General features: G+C 45.8%; 1 protein-coding gene across 1 annotated transcript in view; it reads right to left on the bottom strand.

The window, feature by feature from the left end:
- Positions 1-24020, bottom strand: part of CAP2 (cyclase associated actin cytoskeleton regulatory protein 2) — a 178192-nt gene that overhangs the window by 12910 nt on the left and 141262 nt on the right. Inside the window, exons 8-11 of the mRNA XM_056132387.1 lie at positions 5992-6181; positions 3023-3189; positions 1671-1794; positions 1494-1576 (exon numbers count right to left, since the gene is read on the bottom strand). Coding sequence (XP_055988362.1) covers positions 1494-1576; positions 1671-1794; positions 3023-3189; positions 5992-6181 — 564 coding nt within the window. The remainder of the gene's footprint in view (positions 1-1493; positions 1577-1670; positions 1795-3022; positions 3190-5991; positions 6182-24020) is intronic.

Raw genomic sequence — 24020 nt, 5'->3', positions numbered from 1 at the left:
TGCAAATCATATCAGGTTCTTTCTCCTTTGTATTGCCTTAATATTCTTTGCCCATTTTTCTCTCTTGAGTTGTGATGCTCTGGGCTTACTCCTGGCTCTGTGCTCAGGGATCACTCCTGGTGGGCTTGAAGGACCATATGGGATGCTGGGGACTGAACCTGGGTTAGCCACATGCAAGAGAAATGTTCTATCACTTCATTTTTTTGTATTTTTTTAAAGTCTTTTAAATTTTCTTTGTGGTGTTACCTGTCAAATGCAGGACCCACTCATGCAAGACACAGTCTCACAAGTCATTGAGCCTCACCTCTTGGTGATTTTTACCTTGCTGACTTGTGCTGTTATTTAGAAATCCTGATTACAAATCACTTTTGATTTTCTGAACCTTTTCCAGATCCTGGTTTGTGTTTCAACTTTGTATGATATCTTATGTTTGAACACATAATTTTAATTTTGTGTGGTTAGAGTTATCATTTCTTTGTGCTTTGTGTTAAGGTCACATTGGGTGGGTGCTTGGGGCATCTGGCTCTGCACTCAGGAATTGTCACTCATGGGGTCTGGCAGGGTCCAGCTGGGGTACCAGGGATCAAACCCAGGTTGGCTGCATGCAAGGCAAGTACTCTGCCCGCTGTATTGTCTCTCCAGCCCTCTTCATGTTTGTTTGCTTTTGGGTCACACCTAGCTCCACATTAAGGAATTATTCCCGGTGGTGCTCTGGGGACCATATAAGGTGCTAGGGATCGTACCCAGGTCAGTCATGTGTAAGGCAAATTCCCTACCTGCTGTATTATAGCTCTAGTCCCCCCTTTAACTCTCTCTCTCTCTCTCTCTCTCTCTCTCTCTCTCTCTCTCTCTCCTCCCATTGTTCATCGATTTGCTCGAGCGGGCCCAGTAACATCTCCATTGTGAGACTTCTTGTTACTGTGTTTGGCATATTGAATACTCTCGGTAGCTTGCCAGGCTCTCTGAGAGGGGCGGAGGAATCGAACCCAGCTCGGCCGGGCTGGCTGCGCGCAAGGCAAACGCCCTACCGCTGTGCTATCACTCCAGCCCTTTAACTAGCTTTTTTTTTTTTCTTTTTAGATCACACCCGGCGATTCACAGGGGTTACTCCTGACTCTTCACTCAGGAATTACTCCTGGAGGTGCTCGGGGGGACCATATGGGATGCTGCGAATCGAACCCAGTTCGGCAGCGTGCAAGGCAAACGCCCTATCTGCTGTGTTATTGCTCCAGCACCATAGTTTTTACTGAAAAACAGATAATAACTTACTAATTGCAGGGCAAATTAGGTATTTTCGGAGACTGACCAAGAGGAATACATAAGGCCTAAGAGTAAGACAGGGCCACAGTGAAGCAGTGATGACAGGATTGAGAGCAGAGGGAACAAATATGAGTTTTGAAGTGGACATGGATGGCGAAAGGCAGAATATAGTCAGAGCAAAGCCAGAGCAGGGGGTGGATGTGCAGGCAGGGCCTGACCGAAGGGCCCCTTACCTGCATTTGAATGTCCCTGGAATTGATCACTTCCACAATGCCTACCACATTGTCAAACACAAGGCCAAACTTCTTACAGTTGTCTAGGAGAAAGACAGAAAACCCGCACTAAGCATATGCAGCATGCTCAGGCAAAGTACATCTCATGGTTAACTTGAGAGCTTAGTTGGGTCCTACCGATTGTAATGGAATTCACTTTCCCCTTGATCTGCAGGGTAGACTTGTTGCACTGGAAAACGTAAGCCACTTGTTTCAGTTCTGTCTCTGAAATCACCAGGTCATTCCTGTCCTCTTGGTACTCCTGAAATTAAGACACGCAAATATTAGATATAAGGCTGGGGAGATCAATCCATGGCGCACTGGAATCACTAGCGACTTCCTGTACGGAGCTAAGAATTCAAATATCCTTTCTATGTTCTTTCTTTCCTTTCCAAGTCGGGGTTCAAGCCACACCAGGCACTGCTCAAGGCCTACTCCTAGTCACGTGAAGGGCTGGTTGTGAGCAGTACCTCACGCCTGTGCTCCAGGCCAGAGCTTCATTTTGACGAGATGACAGATGGAGATGACCGCTACCCAACAGTATGGAGATACTTAACACTATGGAAATGGATGTGTAAAAGTAAAGATGGTAGATTTCATGTGGTGTATATTCTGCCACGATTAAAACAATTTTTTTTCATAATGGCCTAGGAGGACTAGTCAATGGTGGGTCAATGATGTGGGAGATGGAGGGTAGTTAAGATAGAGGAGGGTCCACTATGAATTGTCATGAATACTAGTTGGAAATGATCACTCTGGACAAGAACTAAGTCTTGAAAGCAGGTACAGGTTATAGATGATAAGCTTTCTGCATCTGTATCACAAACCATAATGCCTAAAATGTGAGAGAGAGAGAGAGACAGAGACAGAGACAGAGAGACAAAGAGACAGAGACAGAGAGAGAGACAAAGAGACAGAGAGATGAGAGGTGCCTGCCATAGAGGCAGGCTGGGGTGAGGGTTAGCTTGAAGGGACGGGAGGGAAACAGGGAACACTGGTGCTGGGAAATTAGGGATGGGTGTTGGAACACTGTATGACTAAAATGCAATTATGCACATTTTTGTAATGTTCTATCTCATGGTGATTCAATTAAAAATTTTTTTTGTGGGGGGTCTGGAGGGATAGTACAGCAGATGGGATGTTTGCCTTGCAATTGGCCAAGCAGGATTGGATCCCCAGCATCCCATCTCCTGAGTATCACCAGGAGTAATTTCTGAGTGCACCTCCAAGAATAACCCTTGAGCACTGCCGGGTATAACCCAAAAACAGGGGGAAAAACCAATTTTTTTTCAAGTTGTAGAAAAGTAGAAATAATGGAAAACAACAACAAAAACCCTTGAAAGAAGCTTTCAGAAATGGCTTTTGTCCTAGCTGGTGCTACTGGCCTCTGTCATGCTACTCAGAAAACTCTCCCACTGTGATAAACCTTGGCTCAGCCATCGCTCATTGGCTGGCGCATGTCAGGAGGGAAGGCCAAAGGTGTCACTCACGACTCGCCACTTCTTTCCTTCCAACTCGAGCACCGGAGCATGTTTCTGAGGAGGCTGGGAGTGGGGCGCCGAGGGAGCAGCTGTGCGGCTTTTGGTTGGCGAGGGCGTCTGGGCCCGGAGACTGGGATTCTTATGTGTCTTCTGCTCGTCAGTGACGTGCCGGAGTCCTGGGACGGGAACACAGACACAGTTTTGGGAACACAGACACAGTTTTTAAAATCTTATGCCACAATTAATGTCCCTCACTTCTAGGGTTAATGGGGTGTCAAGAGCACTAGAAATTTTGGAAACCATCTCTTCATACCTGCCTACTGTTTTCTTGAGGTTTCTGGGGGGCGAGTTTGCGACCTGTGTAGGTTTTTTTTTCCTTTTTGGTCACACCCAGAGATGCACGGGGGTTACTCCTGGCTCTGCACTCAGGAATTACTCCTGGCAGTGCTCAGAGGACCATATGGGATGCTGGGAATCGAACCCGGGTCGACTGTGTGCAAGGCAAACGCCCTACCACTGTGCTGTTGCTGCAGCCCCTACCTGTGTAAGTTTGGAGTGAATAGAAACAACCGATGTGTGTTTTCAAGTGAAGAGTCTCTATGTTTTGTTTTTGGGGCCACACTTGGCAGAGCTCTGAACTTACTCCTTGCTCTGCACTCAGGGATCACTCCAGGTGGGGCTTGGAGACCCCATGAGGTGCTGAGGATCAAACCTGGATTGGTCTCATGCAAGGAAAGTGTCTTACATGTTGTACTCTCTCTGCGGCCCCGAGGAATCTCTTCTTAAAGGGGGTAAAATGACGGATTAGAATTCTGCATGGGGGTGTCGGAGTGATAGCACAACAGGTAGGGTAATTGCCTTGCACACAGCTGGCCTGGGTTCAATCCCTGGCATCCCATCTGGTCCCCCAATCACCGCCAGGAGTAATTCCTGAGTGCAGAGCCAGGAGTAACCCCTGATCATCGCTGGGTGTGACCCAAAAAAGCAAAAGCAAAACAAAACAAAACAAAAATACGCTGGCTTCCTGCTTGCAAAGTGTGGACTCCAGTGTAAAAAAAGAAAAAAATTCTGCATGGGACTGGAGAGATAGTACAGCAGGTAAGGTGCTTGCCTTGCATGCAGCCAACCAGGCTTCAGTGTTCTGGACCCCATATGTTCCCCTCAGCCTGTCAAGATCAATTCCTGAGATCAGGGCCTGGACGAAGCCCTGAGCATAGTTGGGCAAGACCCCAAAATTAAAAAAATTAATCAACCAATTTTACAAAAAAGGCCCTCCCGTTGATCGTCGATTTGCTCGAGCGGGCCCAGTAACGTCTCCATTGGAGACTTTGTTGTTACTGTGTCTGGCATATCGAATACTCTGGGTAGCTTGCCGGGCTCTCCGAGAGGGGCGGAGGAATCGAACTCGGGTCGGCCATGTTGGCCGCGTGTAAGGCAAACGCCCTACCCGCTGTGCTATCGCTCCAGCCCAAAAAAACCAAAAAACACAAAAAGCAAAAAACAAAAAACACACACAAAAACAAAACCATCAAATAAATAAAATTTCACAAAAGCAAACATCTCATTCAAAAGGTCCATGTGATTTACTTCCTGAATGATGAGATCAACCCCCAAATGCAGCCCTGAAGGTCAGTCAATTCCATAGTCCAACAGTAAGTATATGCTGGAGTATAGAGTTGACATGGGTTACGAGTTCACATCCCCACTTTGCAGATGAGGGGCTATCACAGCCAATCGGAGGCAGAGAAAAATTGTAAATCTGGGTTTCTGGCTCTCAGCCCAAAGTCCAAGGACACCTACACCATCATTCCATCATTCCATTACCAGTAAGCATTGAAGCTGTATTTGCATAAAGCTGCTGGCAATCTGATTTTGTAGTTTTGAATGCAAACTACATTTCAGGCTATGTTTTAAGTGTGATTTATTTATATATTTCTTCATTTATTTTGTAGGCTGGAAACGAAGCCCAGGGTCTCCCACAGGCCAGGTAGGTGCATTACCACTGAGCCACACTCCCGGCCGATTTTGTTGGTTAGTTGGTTTGTTTTGGGGCCAACACTGAGTGATGCTCAGAGCTTACTTTTGGTTCTGCACTCAGGAATCACTCCTGGTGGGGCTTGGGGCACCATATGGGATGCCGGGGATCGAATCTGGGTCCACCACATACAAGTTGCCTTACATACTATCACTCTGGCCCCCTGAGTTTGCTTTTTCATGAACCTTCACCCCGAGGGAAAGAAAGAATGAATGAGTGAAAGAAAGAAAGAAAGAACGAAAGAAAGAAAGAAAGAAAGAAAGAAAGAAAGAAAGAAGAATCTTTGAAAGTGATCTAATTATCTGACAAGCCTGGACATGGTCTGAAGACAGAGGTACTGCTGTTTGTCACTTTTTTTTTCTTTTTGGGTCACACTTGGCGATGCACAGGGGTTCCTCCTGGCTCTGCACTCAGGAATTACTCCTGGAAGTGCTCGGGGGACCATATGGGATGCTGGGAATTGAATCCAGGTTGGTCTTGTGCAAGGCAAAAGCCCTACCTGCTGTGCTATTGCACCAGGTGTTTGTCACTTTGAGGGACTGGATTGTGAGGCCTCAGTTTTAGGTGGTGATGAGGCTGAAAGGCTGATGTGGTTCACTCAGAACCCGGAGTCTGGGGGCTGGAATGATAATACAGCAGGTAGGGTGCTTGCCTTGCACAGGGCCAATGCAGGCATCCCATACTGTCCCCCAGGACCACCAGGATTAATGCCTCAGCTCAGAACCAGGAATTAACTCCAGAGCATCATTGAGTGTGATTAAAAAAAAAAAAAGAACCAAAGTCTGATCCACGCAATAGCCCTTGGGGGCTTATCGAGCTCAAGCTGACATGCAGGCACAGCTTCCGGTGTGTCACAGGAGGAAGGGATACTCAGCACCGCAGGCTCTGGGCTCTGTGCATGCTCTGAGCTGGAAGGGGGACACGGTCATGGTGGCTTCCTCACCTTTTGTGATGGCTTCCCCTTGGTTGAGCTGGGCAAATAGAGCTGAGCGTGAAGGAGAGGACGGCTCCTTGCGTGGTTCTTCGTTGTCAAAAAGTGGAGGTGGCCCAGGAGGAGGTGGAGGAGGAGGAGGGGGAGGCGGGGCAGGCCCCAGGCAGAGAACTGGGGAGGAGGCGCTCGATGCCACTGGCCCCTGTGGGAGAGAGAAGACACGGCATGGAGAAGGGCGCCCTGGCCAGGAACCGGGCTGCTACCGAAAGAGGGAGTTCCAGACTGACACCTGGCACCTGGGGGGTGGCGCACTGGGTCTGCCTACAAGGACTTGGGTGATGGGGGTTAGAGGCAGGATCTGCTTTGAAAACGGAGAGCAACTAAGTCTTCCAGCCAGGCCCATAGAAAGTGCACGTCCGGGTTTCATGGTGCCAACCCAGGGCAAGCCACGGCATTTCTGCCCACCACTATTCTCCAACAGTCCAGAGGAGAATAAGCTGCCCTGTGGGCTGCAGAGAATCGTAACTGGTAGGAGGATTCGCCCATTGGGAATTGCAGCTGCCGGAGAGAGAGGTACATACTCTTGGTGATGAAACAGCAGATAGAAATAAAAGCTTTGAACCTTTTTTTTTTTTTTGATCGCTACAAAAAGAGATCCGGAAAGTCTGAAGCTTCTGGCCAATGCTGCAGGCTTCAAACAACTGACTCCCATGCCAGGATGAGCTGAGGTCTCAACGGAGCCACCCCTGCAGACAATCGAGTTCCAAGGCCCCTCTGATGGGTTGGTTCTGCCAATCCTGACCGCTCATGAACCTATGACACCCCAGAGTTCTGAGCAAGATTGGGGCTTGCTCTTACTTTTCCTGCTCTGTGAGGTGCAACCTTTGTGTTCAACGTGAAGATCAAACAAATTAGAATGGTAGTAAAAGGCAATGGGCAATAAAGGGATTTTTTTGTTTGTTTATTGTGTGTGTGTGTGTGTGTGTGTGTGTGTGTGTGTGTGTGTTTCTCGGAGGGTCTCTCCAGGGATCCTCAGACAAATCAGGCTGGTGGTTCAATACAAGGACTACAGGGTGTTTGAATCCTGCAGTGCTGGTGTTTTTCTGGGCTGTCCCAGTGGTGCTGTACTGGGATTCGGACCCGGGCCACCTGTGTGTTGGGCATGCATCGCAACACTCTAATATCCCCTGACCTCTAGGGGCTTCTGTTTCAAAGGATCCTATTTAGTGAAGTTCTCAGAGAGCTAACAGACGTGTCAGAAATGCACACAGACAACAGATTCTGGTTATAAGCCACTTCACTGTGAATCCCTGAAGTAGGACATGATTCCCGAATAAGGAGCTGTGAGCTGAGTGCAATGAAAAGTAATCCAGAGAGGCCGGAGAGACAGAACGGCGCTATCAGACTAATTCAGATTTAATCCCCGGCACCCCATAGGGTCTCCTGAGCACCGGCCAGGAGTAATTCCTGAGTGCAGAGGCAGGACTAGCCCCTGAGCATCTCCAGGCATGGCCCCATACAAACAAACAAAAATCCAGAAATGTAAAACACTGAGAGCGATGGAAAAGTGACAACAGGGCCCCATGTTTTCAGCACTGAACAACGGGACTAAGCATTAGATAAAGGTTAATTAATTCATTCTATAACGTATCACTATCAGGAAGTTTTTCTGGGGGGTGCTTTTTGGGTTACATCCAGAGATGCTCAGAAGTTACTCCTGGCTCTGCACTCAGGAATTACTCCTGGTGGTACTCAGGGGACCAAATGGGATGCTAGGAATTGAACCTGGGTCAGCTACATGCAAGGCAAATGCCCTACTTGCTGTTGCTCCAGCCCCAGAAAGCTTTTTCAACTGTAGTCCATTTTCCAAGAAAAAGGAAAAAAAAGCCATTTTCAAAGTACTTCTGTATCCCTATTAAGTAAAGAACTACTTAGCAAATAAAGAGATGCTGGTGTTAAAAGCAGAGCGGGTTGGAGGCCTGGCCTGCTGAAAATGGAATCTGTTGTTTTGTTTCTAAGACCAGCGTGACTCTATCTATCATGATTCTCAGGTCAAGTAGAAAATGACTGCACCATTTATTTTGGAAGCTGAGCCATTCCCCCCCCCTCTCTCCCCAGTTATCTTCATTGTTTTCCATTATGTTCCTTGGGTGAAATTCTAGAATTTGCTCTAAAGCAAAAAGATCAGCTCATCTCCGCATTGCACACGAAACAATACTGCAGCCATGGAAAGCTACACAAGCTGACTCCTGCTGCTAAGTGCATCCCCATAATATCCAGAGAAGAAACAGGCCCCCACTCCCGTTGAAACACTGCAGTTTCACCCAGCTCCTATTCTGAGGAAAGAAGAGACAAGCCTGACTTCTCCATGGTAGTTGAATCCAGTTCCCTTGCTCTCAGAATACAAAGCTAGGGGCTGGAGTGCTAGTCCAGCGGGTAAGGCGTCTGCTTTGCATGCACCCGAGGTGGGTTCAATCTCCGGCAACCCTTTGCCTGGGCACCACTAGGAATGATTATTGAGTGCAGAGTCAGGAGTGAGGGGTGACTCCCGAGCACGGGTGTGACTCCAAAACTGGAAAAAAAACAATGAAAGAATCCAGAGCTATTCTCTTTAAGTTCCATGAGCAGACATTGAAACCAACAAGCCATTGATCCAATGTTTCAGAACTTTGAAACGTTCTGACGGCTGGTCGGGGGCCCCAGACCCAAGAATTACTGCAACAAATGTTGGAAGTGCAACCCCAGAAAATAAAAAAGAAGCAAACTCAGGATCCCTTTGAAACTCAGTTTCCCACTTCCTTTTTGTACATTCTGGCTCACGCCTACCCCAGGGAGAGCACAAAACGAAGCTCTGGTTTCCAAGGCTACTTTACGATTAGTATTTCAGGGCTCTTCTGTACAGCAGAGGGGAAAGAGACTCACCGGAGACCCCCCAATCAGGGGCTCTGTGGGCAGCCCCCTAAGCTCCCACGAAGCTCTCCTGTCTCTCCCGGTTCTTCCCCCGCCCCCATCCCCCATCGCCCCCCAACCGGTGCTTCCAGCCCAGGATGCCAGGGTTCTCCACATCGTCCCAGGTGCCTGGCCAGGAATCTCCGGCAAACACTCCATCCCAGAAATCCCAAGAAAGACAGAGGGGAGATGGTCAAAGGCGGGAAGGAAGGGAACCAAGAATTCTGGGAAGTCATGCAGGTGCCAAGGAACGTTTCTGTTCATGTACCAGATGTTTTACTGCTCAGAACGGGTCAGGCTCTGGGCCAGGGGTTCTCAGGCTTGTCTGGACTTCAGAGTCATCTGAGGTTCTGAAGTCTGATGTTCTGAAGCCCAAACCCTGCTGCAGAAATGCTCTGTGGGGAGCTGGGACCCAGACGTCCGTTCATCTTTGAAGCCTCTGGGGTTGACTCCTTGTCCAGTACGTGGATAAGTCTGGGAAGGCCAAGAGCTGAAGTGACGTTTAGTCACCACCCCAACATGACTAAAATTGCTGAGATTCCTCTTGCATAGAAAATCAAACCATTATTAAATGACCAGTAAATGGCAGAGGCATAATTCAAGTACATATCTGCTTGGTTCTAAAGTCTTCTTCATGGGGCCGGAGCAATAGAATAGTGGGTAGGGCATTTGCCTTGCACACGGCTGATGTGGGTTCAATCCCCGGTGTCCCATTTGGTCCCCCAAGCACTGCCAGGAGTAATTCCTGAGTGCAGATACAGGAGTAACCCCTGAGCATCACTGGGTGTAACCCAAAAAGCAAAAAAAAAAAAGCCTTCTTCAGGACCATGAGATTATTATTACTATTATATGGTGGGGTTGGGGCCACACCCACTTTGCTCAGGTATTATTTTTAAATTTTATTTTTATAAAGTTGTTCACAATATTTGATTACATTTATTATTCGAACACCAACCCCAGCCCCATTACACTTTTCCATCACTGCATTTCCACCCGAACCCCAAACCCTGTCCCCAAAGCCAAACTAAAATAATTTATTTTGTATTGCTTGTTATGAATGATCAGCTAAAAATGATCCAAGAAACATTTCTTAGAGGAAAGTGTGTGAAGATTGTTGTATTTCACCCAGGAGCCACGAAGCCCTTCTATAAGAGATTAGTAACATGTTATTAAAGGTTGAGCCAGGTTATTTATTTATTTTTATTATTATTTTTGCTTTTTGGGTCACACCCAGCGATGCACAGGGGTTACTCCTGGCTCCTGCACTCAGCAATTAGTCCTGGTGTTGCTCAGGAAACCATATGGGATGCTGGCAATCGAACCCGGGTCGGCCACGTGCAAGGCAAACCCCCTACCTGCTGCGCTATCGCTCCAGCCCTAGGTTATTTATTTTTAAGCATTTATTTGTTTTTTGTTTGTTTTGGGGTCACATCCAGTGGCACTCAGGGGGCAGTTCTGGCTCTGCACTCAGGAACTACTTCTGGTGGCGCTGAGAGGGTCTGGGAGAGCACCTGAACCAACAGTTCCAGATAGGAAGGGTCTGTGCGGGTTCACTGTGGCTGCATTTCACTGACCTGCACTCAGAATTCCCTTCCCGGCACAGAGGTGATGGGGTGAGGTCTTCACCTGCAGAATTCAACCAAGGCATTTAATAAAGGATTTTGGGCGTTTGTCTTGTGTGCAGCCAGCCCGGCCGAGCTGGGTTTGATTCCTCCGCCCCTCTAGGAGAGCCTGGCAAGCTACTGAGAGTATTCAATATGCCAAACTCAGTAGCAAGAAGTCTCACAATGGAGACGTTACTGGGCCCGCTCGAGCAAATCGATGAACAACGGGAGGACAGTGTTTTGTTTTATTATTAAAAGTTACTATGGGGGGGGGGGGGCTACAGCTGGTGGTGCTCCAGGCTTATTCCTGACTTCTGTGTTCAGAGATCACTCCTGGTGATACTTGGGGGAACCCTATGTGGTGCTGGGGATTGAACTACACATCCACATCCAAAGCAAACACTAACAACATGTTACTAATCTCTTATAGAAGGGCTTAATGGCCCCTGGGTGAACTACAACTATCTCTCTGGCCCTCATAAATTATTTTAATCTTTTTGTCTTTCTTTTTTTTGGGGGGGGGAAATACCCAGCAGTTCTCAGGGCTTATTGCTGACTCTGTTCTTGGGAGCACTCTTGGTGGTGCTCAAGGGACCCAATGGGATGCCGGGGATCAAACCCGAGCCTGCCATATGGAAGACAAGCACCGTAACCATTATACTATTTCTCCGGTCTTTCCAAATAAACCCTTCACTTAATAAAAAAAAAATATTTTACAGAGTGTTGTACTCTGAAACTGTTTTTTTTTAGTATAAATATAAAATATATATGTCTAAAAGCTCAGGACCCATAGCGTTATGACACATGTCGCATAGACTGGAAAGCAAAGTGGGGAAAACCAAACAGAGGCATCAAGGGAGAAAGACTGGCTGAGGGGGCTGGAGAGATAGTACAGTGGGCAGGGCGTTTGCCTTGCACATGGCCCACCTGGTGGCATCCCATCTGGTCCTCTAGCACTGCCAGGAGTGATTCCTGAGTGCAGAGCCAGGAGTAAGCCCTGAGCATTACTGGGTGTGACCCCCCAAAAAAGGCCCCCCCAAAAGAAAGAATGACTAAGTTCATCAGCCAGCATCCCCACACTCACTTTTTAAACAGTACTATCTGGTTCTGTTGATGAAATGAGTTTTCTGAAGCTGCTTACTTTCAGAGTGGAAAAAATGGAAAAATACATTTTATGAAAGTCACTGTAACTGACTTATAAACACCCCCCCTGTGCCCCCCAAATAAATAGAAGTAGAAGCACAATTATGAGTTTGAATGACCATATTCAGGGTGCAAAAGTTCACTTATGTTGCAAGAACAGAGCACAAAACCCAAAAAGGCTGTTTTTGAAAGCTCTATTAAGATTAATTTTGAGAGCAGATGTTCAATTATTTTGGGGGGTACAGGGAAGACAAAAAGACTTTAAAAACTCTGCAAATCCCTTTAAGTTAATTTTGAGAAGTGGGAACAGCTGCCTCCTCTTTTTAAATATATTAAGTACAACTATAAAATAATGAAACTATTGTATGTGCTATAGGGAAAGTATTCTTGCTTTAGCTATATACTGTATTAATAAAATTATAGTTACTATTAATATAGTTTGATATATCAATTTTTCCCATCAAATGTTACTTGAAATTATTACTCCTCATTTTATTACTCCAGTCTTAGTTTTTAAAGAAACAAATGTTTTTTATTTATTTAAAAATTTAAAAATAATTTGATGACTTTAGAATTTGGAGTTTATTCTAAAGAGAAATTATTTCCAGTTCTTAAAGGAAATCTTGCGGTGATAACTGCATATGTAATTAGCAACCCACTCCTCTCCCCCACGACAAACACGGCTGCCTTCCTTACTAATCCAGAAAATTCTAGTATAGTCTAGTTGTGGATCTAAATAACCTACAAAAATGATTCCATGACCTGTTTTATTGAGCGGGACCTATAAAAGATTTTTTTAGAGATTTTTTAATTTTTTCATTTTTGGAGAGCGAGGGCACACCTGGTGATGCTCAGGGATTACTCCTGGCTCTGCTCTGAGGAATTATTCCTAGTGATGTTCAGGGAATTGTATGGGGTGTTGGGGACCAAATACTGGTGAGCTTCATGCAAGGCAAGCACTTTACCTGCTACACTATTTTCCTGGCTCCTGGGAAACTTTTTAATTTTTTTGCTTTTTTTGAGGGGGGGGATTACACCCGGTGATGCACAGGGGTTTCTCCTGGCTCTGCACTCAGGAATTACTCCTGGTGGCGCTCAGAGGATCATATGGGATGCTGGGAATCGAACCTGGGTTGGCTGCGTTCAAGGCAAACGTCCTACCTGCTATGCTATCACTCCAGCCCCTCCTGGGCATTCATTTCTTTTCTGTCTTTCCTCTTTTTTTTTGGTGGGGGGTGGGATACACTTAGCAGTGCTCAGGGCTTACTCCTGGCAGGCTTGGAGGACCCTACTGGGCACCAGGGATTGAACTCAGGTTGGTCACAAACAAGGAAAATGACTTACTTGCTGGACTACTGCTCCAGTCCCTGGATAACTATTTCTTGGCCTCTATTTCTACTAATTAAAAAAAAAACCCAAACAACTCCAAACCAAAGACTCATCATTCCGTTTTGGAATCACCAACATTCCCTTTTTCTCCTCCACGTGTTCCCTCCTCTTTCAGAAGGCTGCATTCTCTTCTGAAGGCATCACCTTTCCTCTCTCCCTTTTTAATACAATTTACTTCACAAAAAGAAGAAAACAGGAAGAAGTGGAGACAGAGGGCCAAGGCAAGAGGTCAAAAGGCTGGAGCACATGCCTAGTATGCATAAGTCCCCCGGTTTGATCCCTGGCACTGCATGACCTCGGTGCCTCCCAGCACCTCTGGGAAGACTCAAACAAACAAATAAATAAATAACAAAAAGAGCAGAGACAGAGACAGAAAAAATATCCTGTGACAACTGTGTTACTACAGCCTCTGCAGTGATGTTTCTTCTACAACTGGTGTGGGATGGTAGTGTTCAGAGCCACCTGTCTTAAAACATTTGTGGCCATCATAAGTATCACTGTCACTGTCCTCCCATCTGTTCATTGATTTGCTCGAGCGGGCCCAGTAACATCTCCATTTTTTGAGACTTGTTACTGTGTTTGGCATATTGACTACGTCATGGGTAGCTTGCCAGGCTTTGCCGCGCGGGTGAGACACTCTTGATAGCTTGCCGGGCTCTCCGAGAGGGGCGGAGGAATCGAACCCAGCTCAGCTGGGCTGGCTGCACGCAAGGCAAAAGCCCTACCACTGTGCTATCTCTCCAGCCCATCATAAGTATGCAGAATGAAATTGGGACAGGCTGTAGTGGTTATGGGTCTTACTATTCCCCCAACTCATAGCCCAATAGCCCTGCCTTCTCTCTCTCTCTCTCTCTCTCTCTCTCTCTCTCTCTCTCTCTCTCTCTCTCTCTCTCTCTCTTCTCTCTCCCTCTCCATTTCAGACCCAGTCGAGCCCATTCATCCCTGGCTTACAAGTTCATGATTCCCAGCTGGCAGTTATGACTTACATGTGCAAATTCAACTTTTTTTTCATTTATTTATTATTTTAATGAATTGAATGCTGGAGGCTTGCCAGCTCTGATTACTGAAAGGAATAGAGTAAATGTAGAGAGCCAGAACAATAATACAACTGGTGGGGTATTTGCCCTACATTCGACCCAGATTAGAACCCCCCAGCATCATATGTGTTGTCCAAGCACCACCAGGAATGATCTCTGAGTGCAGAGCAAGGAGTAAGCCCTGAACACCATCAAAGGGAGTGGAAGGAGAAAGGAGAGTAAACTCTTTTTTTTCAAAGCAGCCTGAAAAATCACAAGGCCATTTCCATCACAAAGACACGTCAACTTGCTGCACCCACAGGAACTCATCATGTTTTACCTGGACTGCTTTCGTAAAACACTGTTATTTTTCCCAAGATAAAGAATCTCAATTGGCCTATGCAATAAGAAGTGAAAGACATGAAGGGATTAGAAGAAAGAACTCCCAGTTTCAGAGCTGAAGATAATTTTTTTCTCTCTCTTCCTTTTACTTTGTTTTTCATAGGGGCCATACTCAGAGGAGCTTGGAGGGGCAAGTGGTAAGGTTAAACCCAGGAGCTCCCACATGTCAGGCATATCGGCCCGCATGATACTATATTTCCCTCCCAAGACTAATTTTTTTCTACTCTTGATTCAGACGGGTTTCTGGGCAGAAAAAAAAATCTTCACAAATTCATGATTTAGGGTCTGTTTATATTTTAAATGTCAAAACTAATTTCTATTTTCTGCATGATATACTTTGATCAAGGACTTGGTGAAACTTAATGCATTCCAAATTTGTCAAACTCTACATTCATATTTATATCACACTTTTATTGGCAGAGAAGTATAATCAAGAAAAGAAATTGCACAGAGACTTGGGGATGATCACCCTCTGCAATAGGATGCACACTAAAGCGAATTTCTTTTTTGTTTGTTTGTTTTTTGGGCTATACCTGGTGATACCCAGAGGTTATTTCTGGCTCTACACTCGGTAATCACTCCTGGAGGTGCTCAGGAGAACATATGGGATGCTGGGGACTGACCTCCATTGGCTATGTACGAGGAAAGTGCCTTTCCTGCTGTATTACTTCTTCAGTCCTAACGTGAATTTCTGACATTAGTCTCTTTTCAACATTTGATATTTATCATTCACTGGAATTTTGAGACTTTTTTTTTATTTGCCTTTTTGGGTCACACCCGGTGATGCTCAGGGGTTACTCCTGGCTCTGCACTCAGGAATTACCCCTGGCAGTGCTCGGGGGACCATATGGGTTGCTGGGAACCGAACCCAGTTCTGCCGCGTGCAAGGTAAATGCCCTACTCACTGTGCTATAGCTCCAGCCCTGAGACTTTTTTTTTGGATGATGAAAGAAAAGTTTCTTGGAGATCTTTCCAGGACAGCAGGATCACTAAAAATGTCCCGATAAAGCAAGATATTTTAATATTATAATATTCACCAATATTTACTATTATACATGCCAAAAGATGAAGGCAATTTTAAACCCATGTCAATTAACAATTTTCCAAAAGTCAATTGGAGAACTATTTCCTGTTTCATTTACGGCAACAGAACTCATTTTAATTTCCGATTTCCTTAAAAGCATTAATGGTATTTATGTGGCATCCAAATAAAAAAGGTTGGTCCCAAGATTAGAAAGGAAATATGGGTGAGACATATCTTGATTTATTTCCTTCAGAGATGAAGTTCCAAACCACCTCATTCCAAAACAGAAGTACAGAAGCTGGGCTGGAGAGATAGTACCGTGGGTGGGGCGTTTGCCTTGCACGAAGATGACCCATGTTCAGTCCCTGGCATCCCATATGGTCCCTCATGCACCACCAGAAGTAATTCCTGAGTGCAGAGCCCGCAGTGGCCCCTAGCATTGCCAGGTGTGACCCCCCCAAAAAAACAGGAAAAACAAAACAAACTAAAATAGAAATACAGGCAGAAAGGTGATGGAAACTCCCAAGTCTCACAGCCTCCTCACTGTAGGATAACACTGATTTGTCCTTTCTGCCTTGCCACAGGGAGCTTAGGTTTATTGGGTTACTCCCATCACAGTGCTCCCAAGGCACTCCCATTCCTTTGTGTTTATCTGTAAACTCTTTCTTTGTGCTCTGCTTCCCCAAGCGGTCAATCACCTTTATCTCCTAATCAGACTCTGTGAACTTGTAAATATTGCTTTTCTCTTCTCCTTATGCCTTTTGCATAGTTAATTCAGAGCAATGTCCTTTTTTGTATAGACACAGGAAGACACTTAATACTATGCTTTTGTAACTTGGGAGTTAATTGACTCTGAATAATACTCACCCCTGGAAACTGTTTTCCCGACTTAAGCCTCAGTTGCCCTTACTTCCTAGCACCCCAAAATCAGGGTCCTGACGAGGGACTGGATGGACCCAGGGCAAGCTGTGAGCTACCCTGGCATTGAAATGGGCCAGGCCAAAGCATCATAATACTTAACTATAAGTTAAGAGCATGGTCCTCAACAAATTCTGTCATGATCCAAAAAGTAACAACTGGACTAGAGCTCTTGCTAGGGTTAGAAAAGATTAATCTGGCCTGAGCACTGTAGTCAGGATCTATAGGGAGATGTCCCCTGGAAAGCCACCCTACAAGCTTAATGCACTTCTTACTGTGTCCTTACAAAATGACTAATATTAAGAAGTAGAATTAAGATGAATGTTTAAATGGTTATTAGGCGAAGGAAAGGAGAACCCCTCCCTCCCCCCAGGTGGTAGATAGCCCAGGAGCAGATCTCCTGGCCTCAGACGAGCAGGAAGAACTTTCATATGTTGATTGTGCTACTGGACCTGGGTGTGGTTGCTGCCACCAAGGTCTGGAGGGAGAACTGGGAGAGGCTAGAGAGACCAGGACGTGGAGAGAGTCAGAGCGTGGAGAGACCAGCAAAGGGGAACAGGAGGAAAAGGGATTTGGGGAAGGAGAGTCAGGGAAGAATGGAATAACCAGCAACTGATTACCAGCCAGCCTGGCCCCCATTTCCTTCCTCATCTGCCCTTGGCATCAGCTGTCTTGGGTGGGGAAGTGGCCCGAGACCACTGAACACAGGCGGTGAGAGAGAGCCTTGGGCTTCTTTGTCATTTTATGAATACACACCTCACTCTGAGTGCTTCTACTGTCCTCATCTCTCCAGTTCCAGTGACCTCTGATGTCATTGGGTTGATGGCCTGGAGGGAGGGAATTAGTGGTGGATGGGAAAGGAGAGACCAAGCCAGTCCAGAAGTAGAAGCAGCTTTAAATCAGAAGACATTGTAGAACTGTAGCACTGTCCTCCCGTTGTTCATCGATTTGCTCGAGCGGGCCCAGTAACGTCTTCATTGTGAGACTTGTTGTTACTGTGTTTGGCATATCGAATATGTCACGGGTAACTTGCCAGGCTTTGCCGTGCGGGCGAGATACTCTTGGTAGCTTGCCGGGCTCTCCGAGAGGGGCGGAGGAATTGAACCTGGGTCAGCCAGGTCGGCCGTGTGCAAGGCAAACACCCTACCCTCTGTGCTATTAGACAACTCAGGAGTAAACATACCTGGTCTCCATTAGCTCAAGAACACTCACTCCCAACTTACTGTTTTTCTACTTGCTCTCCTAATTTATCGGGATGGAGATCCTGGAACAAACCCAAGGACATGATGTCTGCTCTTCAAGTTCCGTAGAAAGAGTTGATAAAAGCAGACCAGACCCTCAGAGCAGAATCCAGGAGAATGTGCTAAATACAACCGAATTTGTACAAGTGGTCCAGCTCTTTCACATAAATTCTCTTGAGGAGATGCCTTGTTTATTAGTCTGGCCTTGTTTTTGTTGCTGCTATCGGGACTGAATCTGGGCTTTCCCTGTTTTCTTTCTTGTCTGTCAGCATGGAAAATATAGTATCTCATAAAAAAAAGGAAAGATAAAATTAAACTTTCCATGGGAAAAATCTCCTGAGTTAAAGATAGCCACGTATACCCATCAAAAGACAAACTATAGACAGCCAACAGTGAGAGGAAATCAAGAATGAATGACATGTGGGTTCAATTATCTGGACATTGGTTTTATCTGGTCAGAAAAATCTAGATCTGAATGATCATTCAATTAAACCACTTCCCCCCCCCCCCAGATTTAGACTCTAAGAATCACTACACCTCTCAAATGACCCATACTTTCGTAAATGGCAGAGGTATGGGTGGGGGAGGGATGAGTCAGAATGATAACTGGTATAATAGGACTGACATTTGGCTCCATATTATATATATTATGCACTCTGGTGGAAAAAGCCCTTTTAATAAAAAAAAAAAGGAACATCAACATCTCCAGAGCTTAATAATTGAGTCATACTAATACTGAGTAACTTTTGACTCTAATTCAAAAATTTATGCCTTTAACTCCAAAACTGAACAGAAAGTCTCCTGGGTTCTCAGGCCTGGGAATGGGTCTGCGATGAACTCAGCTGGCAACAAGGGTACAAGATCCTGAAACAGCCTGGCTTGACTCCATGCTATGTTCTACAAAGGATTTGCCTGGCCTGTAGAAGACTACCTGGACCTTTCTCTTAACCCTTCTTGGGAAAACTTTTTTTGCTTGATCTCTTCACAGCCTGCATTTCTGAAATTTCTCCCAGCTGAGAATTAGAGGCGTTGCAAATTAGGCATTTGTTAACCAATAAAAATACCACGGCCTGCACTAAAATACACGTTCATTCCCAATTCCTTAACTGGGTTGAAGACATAAATATAAATACTAGTTACATGGCTCTCGGACTGGAGCAGTAGCACTGCGGGTAGGGCGTCTGCCTTGCATGTGGCTGACTCAGGTTCGATTCCTTCATCCCTCTCAAAGAGCCCAACAAGCTACCGAGAGTATCCCACCCGCACTGCAGAGCCTGGTAAGCTCCCTGTGGCATACTCGATATGCCAAAAGCAGTAACAACAAGTCTCGTAATGGAGACGTTACTGGTGCCTGCTCAAGCAAATCGATGAACAATGGGAGGACAGTGCTACAGTGCTACATGGCTCTTGAGCAATGAGCGCTGGAATAGTGTTCTAGAAATTTCACTGTGAAGAAAGAATGGCAATGCGTAATTACTATGTTCTCCACAGCAAATGTGACTCGACATCGAATTTAAGGCGATATAGAAGTTCCTGTCCCCTGGTCCCCACTTCCAGGTGGAAGGAGAAAAGGACTTTGTGTTTTGTGAGTGTCTGGCACCCCTCTATCCTTCAAGAGGAGAGAAAGACAATTCCGTGTCCCCAGATGATGGGAACTTGACCTTTGTGCCTTTTACTCCTGCTCTGTCCCTCTTTGGAAAAATCTTCCTTTCTAGAAAACTTCCATCCTCAGGCCTCCACTCAAGGTCTCTTCTCATTGGAGGGCATCTGGGATTCTCTTGAAGGCAATTTTCTGTTTCAGTGACCGGGACTTGGTGGAAATACCCTGACGATGATCCATCCTTCCTTCTATTCTCACATTCGTCTGTGGATCAGGTATGGTCATCCTCGGCTAGAGTACTGTAGAGCTTGAGCACTCATTATGGACCTTAACATGCCTAAATACCTAAGTACCTATGGCCCAGGGCCCAAAACATGCAAACTAGGTGTTTCACAAACATTTACTGAAGGGGAATCCCAAACTGCTGTCTCAGGTAGAAAATGCTCGCTTCATCAAAGGTGACAAGAAGTGCCTGGGAGGATCTGTTGAGAGAAAGCCCCCATCCATCATGGGCAAGTAGGGTGACGAGCAGAGGTTGCTTCTGGAAGGATGGATCAGACTTAACAGAGGAAGCCAAGGGAAGGGGTTCCAGGCGCAAAGACACGAGCACTGTCATTCCACACACAAATGTGAATGAACTAAGAGGAATCAAATACGCACGGACAGACCCACGTTCATTGCCTCTTCCAAGCCACGGCCCTGTGCAGCTATACCGCCTTTATGCGTGCAACTCCCGCTACGCACACCTTTCTTTCAGAGTTCCCTGCATGACCTGCTCATGGAAACTCACCAAGAAGACAGCCCCTCATGCCTCTGGCATCTGTTCCTTCCGACAGAACCCTCCTTCGAAGAGGGTCTCCCTCGCTTTGAGGAAAGATTAAATTCTCCTTTGTGCATTGGGGGTGCCAGGAATCAAACTTAGGGTTGTACACATGCAAAAGGGCAGCACTCGAGACTACTTAGCTAGGTCTCTGCACTCCCAAGCACCCTTCATACACCCCATTCATTTTTGGAGAAGGAAGATTTCCTATCACTTGGTATCCTGAGAAGGGATGCATTCAGGGGGGCTTAACATGCTTCTGCCCTTTTCCCCAGAAGACCGGAGGGGTGGAGAGACTGTCACTGTCACTGTTCTCCCGTCTTCATTGATTTGCTCTAGCGGGCACCAGTAACATCTCCATTGTGAGACCTGTTGTTACTGTGTTTGGCATATCGAATACGCCACGGGGAGCTTGCCAGGCTTTGGCGTGCGGGCGAGATACTCTCGGTAGCTTGCTGGGCTCTCCGAGAGGAGTGGAGGAATTGAACCCGGGTTGGTCAGGTCTGTCGCACTCAAGACAAAAGCCCTGTTGCTGTGCTGGGGAGAGATAAAGCAATTCATCCATGGCAGCAGTTGGGGGAGTCGAGTCTCAGGAAGTGGGGGTGCAGGTGGAGGGTTCCTGAGACTGGATCCCGATGTGACGTCAGTGGCAAGAAGTTAGGATGACCCCATGCTGCTATACAGACACCTCTGACTGCATCCTTAACTCCCAACCCCCTCATTTTCCTAAGCAGGGCTGGAAATGAGAGTGGATGGCAGGGGACTCCCAGTTACCCCAACAGCCTCAGCACTGCCTCTTAAGTGAACACACCTTCATTAAAACACCTTGGGGAATGGTTTAGATCCAGCGGGGGTTCTGGGGGCCAGGATAGTGTGTTGAAAACCTGCTCGGTGTGCAGAGGACTCTGTCCCCAGCCCTACCCTGTCCCTCCACTACCACTGGGAGGGAACACTGAGCCCAGAACCACACATAGCCGCTCCCCACCCTGCAAACCCCAAACCACTGGGTGTGGCCCCAAGAGAAAAAAACAGTTGGTAAATAAATGGGGGACATATATTAACTTACTGGCACTCATGTTTAGAGAGTTTAAGTTCTTGGCTATGAAAAGTTCTAGTAAATCAAATGATCTTGATCATTAAAGGAGGAGGTTTTAAAACTTACGACTGCTTTGATTTAGAGAAAAATTTAAATCCTCTAAAACATCTATTCATTCTTATCAAATAGCAACAACATTCAAAGGTATGTGGAGTTGATAAAAATAGATCTAACTACAAAAAGCTTACTTAGACTCTCGAAGTACAGCGAAAGCTAAGCCGTTGTGTACGGAAGTGGTAATACCTGTTTTCGACATGCGTGTTCTACTGAACATAAAATACAGGTAGAGAGTACGGGTATTATTAAATACCCAATAATCCTAACATCTCAAAAGGCAGGAATTAAGTTTATGAACAACAATCCAGCAAATTAGGAACAGTTGATCCACAAATAATCAAGAGATCAGAACACCACTTTTTAAAAATATTCTTTTTTGTTGGGGGGAGGGGAAGAGGAAGGTGTTTGGGCCATACCTGGCTATGCTCAGGGCTGACTTATGGCTTAGAGCTCAGGGATCACTTCTGGGAGGGTGTGTGCTGGCAGGCCATCTGTGGTTCTGGGGTCCAAACATGGGATGGTTGCATGCAAGGCAACAGACTTACCTGTTGTACTCTTGCTCAAGCAGCATGGCCTCCTCTTTTTTTTTTTTTTTTTTTGATTTTGGGCCATACCTGGTGGTGCTCTAGGCTCACTCCTGACTCTGCACTCAGGGATCATTCCTTATAGACTTAGGGGACTGTATGAGATGCCGGGCATCGAACCCAGGGCAGTGGCATGCAAACAAGTGCTCCACCTGCTATATTATCACTCCAATCCTCCAGCCCTTTAGCATTTTCATTCTTTAATGCTAAAGAACTGTCATTGATCTCTAACTGATCAGAAACTGCCATTGAATGGTCACTTGGAAAATAGATGCCGACAGATTTGATACCAATAGTCAGCCTGTCTCTCTTACAGTGTTAAGTCCCTGGACCCCTTAACTTCCTTTCTCTCTATTTTGTCTCCATCATTGAACTAACAGTGTTTTAAACACTCCGATAGGATATTTGCACTTCTGTATTCATAGCAACATTAACCACAACCGCCAAAACATGAACTTAACGCAACTTTCCATGGACAGGCATTGGGATAAAAAAATAAAAGAAAACTGTGGTATATAGTCAACGGAATAATACTCAGCTCTTAGAAAGAATAAAATTGTGAACTTTGGGTAACATGGATGAAGTTTATGGACAGTTTATCAGGTGAACAAAGTGAGGAAGGGGTAGACGATAATCAGATGATTTCCTCAGAGGTGGAAATGGAATATGAACTATGAGGGCGAATAAACTGGGAAGAAGCCTCAGAAGTATCTCCTAGGTCTGGTGAAAATGTTGGGGTTCCTGCAGGGAAAGGGCTGAGGAGGAATGAGAAGTCTTTTTGCTAGTGGGATGGCATTAAACTTTCATGGTGGGGGTACGGAAATGATACATAAGTAGACATGATGCTAAACCCCTTAAATTCCACATCACTATAAACCACACTGATGAAGGTATTGGCACTTGGACACTGTATGCCTGAAACTCAATCATGAAGAACTTTGTGACTTCATGGTGATCAAATAAAAAAATAACATAAACGAAAGATAACTCAATAGCAAAAATGATAATATATATTTTATATATTATCAAAATTGAGCTAAATGACACATTTAACATTTTGGAGATCTTTTTGTCTACTAAACTCTCATTTCTGGGTCTCCCTCTTTCATCACCATCGGACCTACATTTCACTTGCCTGCTACATGCCTGCTCGTCTTACCTGCACCCAAACAAAACATGGAGGAAAGCCCATCCCAATGCTTTTCTTGTTTTTCTGCTCATTCCTGCTAGGAATTTCTCTATTGAAAAATGGAAGATGTTCATAAGTTTCTCCCAGACTACCAGGTTGGAAAGTTTATATTTAGATTTGAGTCTCTCTCTTTTCTTCTTTAAAAAATAAGCAAACAAAAAAAATCACCATGAAATGAACAGTTCCAAAGTTGTCCATGACTGGGTTTCATTCATACAATGTTCCAACACCCATCCCTTCTCCAATGTACATTTCCTACCACCAACGCCCCCAATTTCCCTCATCCCACCCTTCACTCCCCAGCCTTCGTCTGGCAGGAACTTCTCTCTGTCTCTCTGTCTCTCTCTCTCTCTTCTTTTTGTCATTATGGTTTGCGGTACAGGTACTATAAGGTTATCATGTTTCTTCCATTACCTACTTTGAGCCCTCAATTCTTGTCCAGAGTGATCTTTTGCAACTGTCATTGTCATAGTGGTCCCTCCTCTATCCTAACTGCCCTCTCCCCCTTCCTCCCACTCGAGATAAGCACTGTATGAGACTATTAGCCAAGGACAATAGAGGTGAGGGTTAGGAGGGTTGGGCCATGGTTGGACACTTGTCTTTCTCTTTTCCTGGTCCTCAACTCACTGTCCATTACACCACTGCCACCATCGCCCACTAAGTCACATATTTATTAGTTAGCCAGAGACATCCACTAAAGTCTCTGAAAGGGAGCCGCGTCTCCTAGCTTCTCCCCTTCACACCTACCTTCCCCAATGCCCCAGACACCACTAACGTGTCACTTCCTGCTGGACAATCTACAACGAGCCCCACACTCCTGGCCACAGAGCATTTCAACCCCACAGGTCTTGCTGGGCTCACCTCTGGCTCTTTCTCAAAATACTTTCAGGTCTGATGAGTTGCTGCCTCAAGAAACTCCTGTTGTCATTTCCAACTACTATTGTCATACTTGTCCCTTCTCTGTTGTCTTACTTACCCTATGCACCCCCACATTTGTGGAAGTTTCTGA

Source organism: Sorex fumeus, unplaced genomic scaffold (assembly GCF_029834395.1).
Source record: "Sorex fumeus unplaced genomic scaffold, SorFum_2.1 ptg000094l, whole genome shotgun sequence".
In the NCBI taxonomy this organism is placed as follows: domain Eukaryota; kingdom Metazoa; phylum Chordata; class Mammalia; order Eulipotyphla; family Soricidae; genus Sorex; species Sorex fumeus.
The sequence above is the reverse complement of the archived record's forward strand: the minus strand, read 5'-3'. Positions and strand labels throughout refer to the sequence as shown.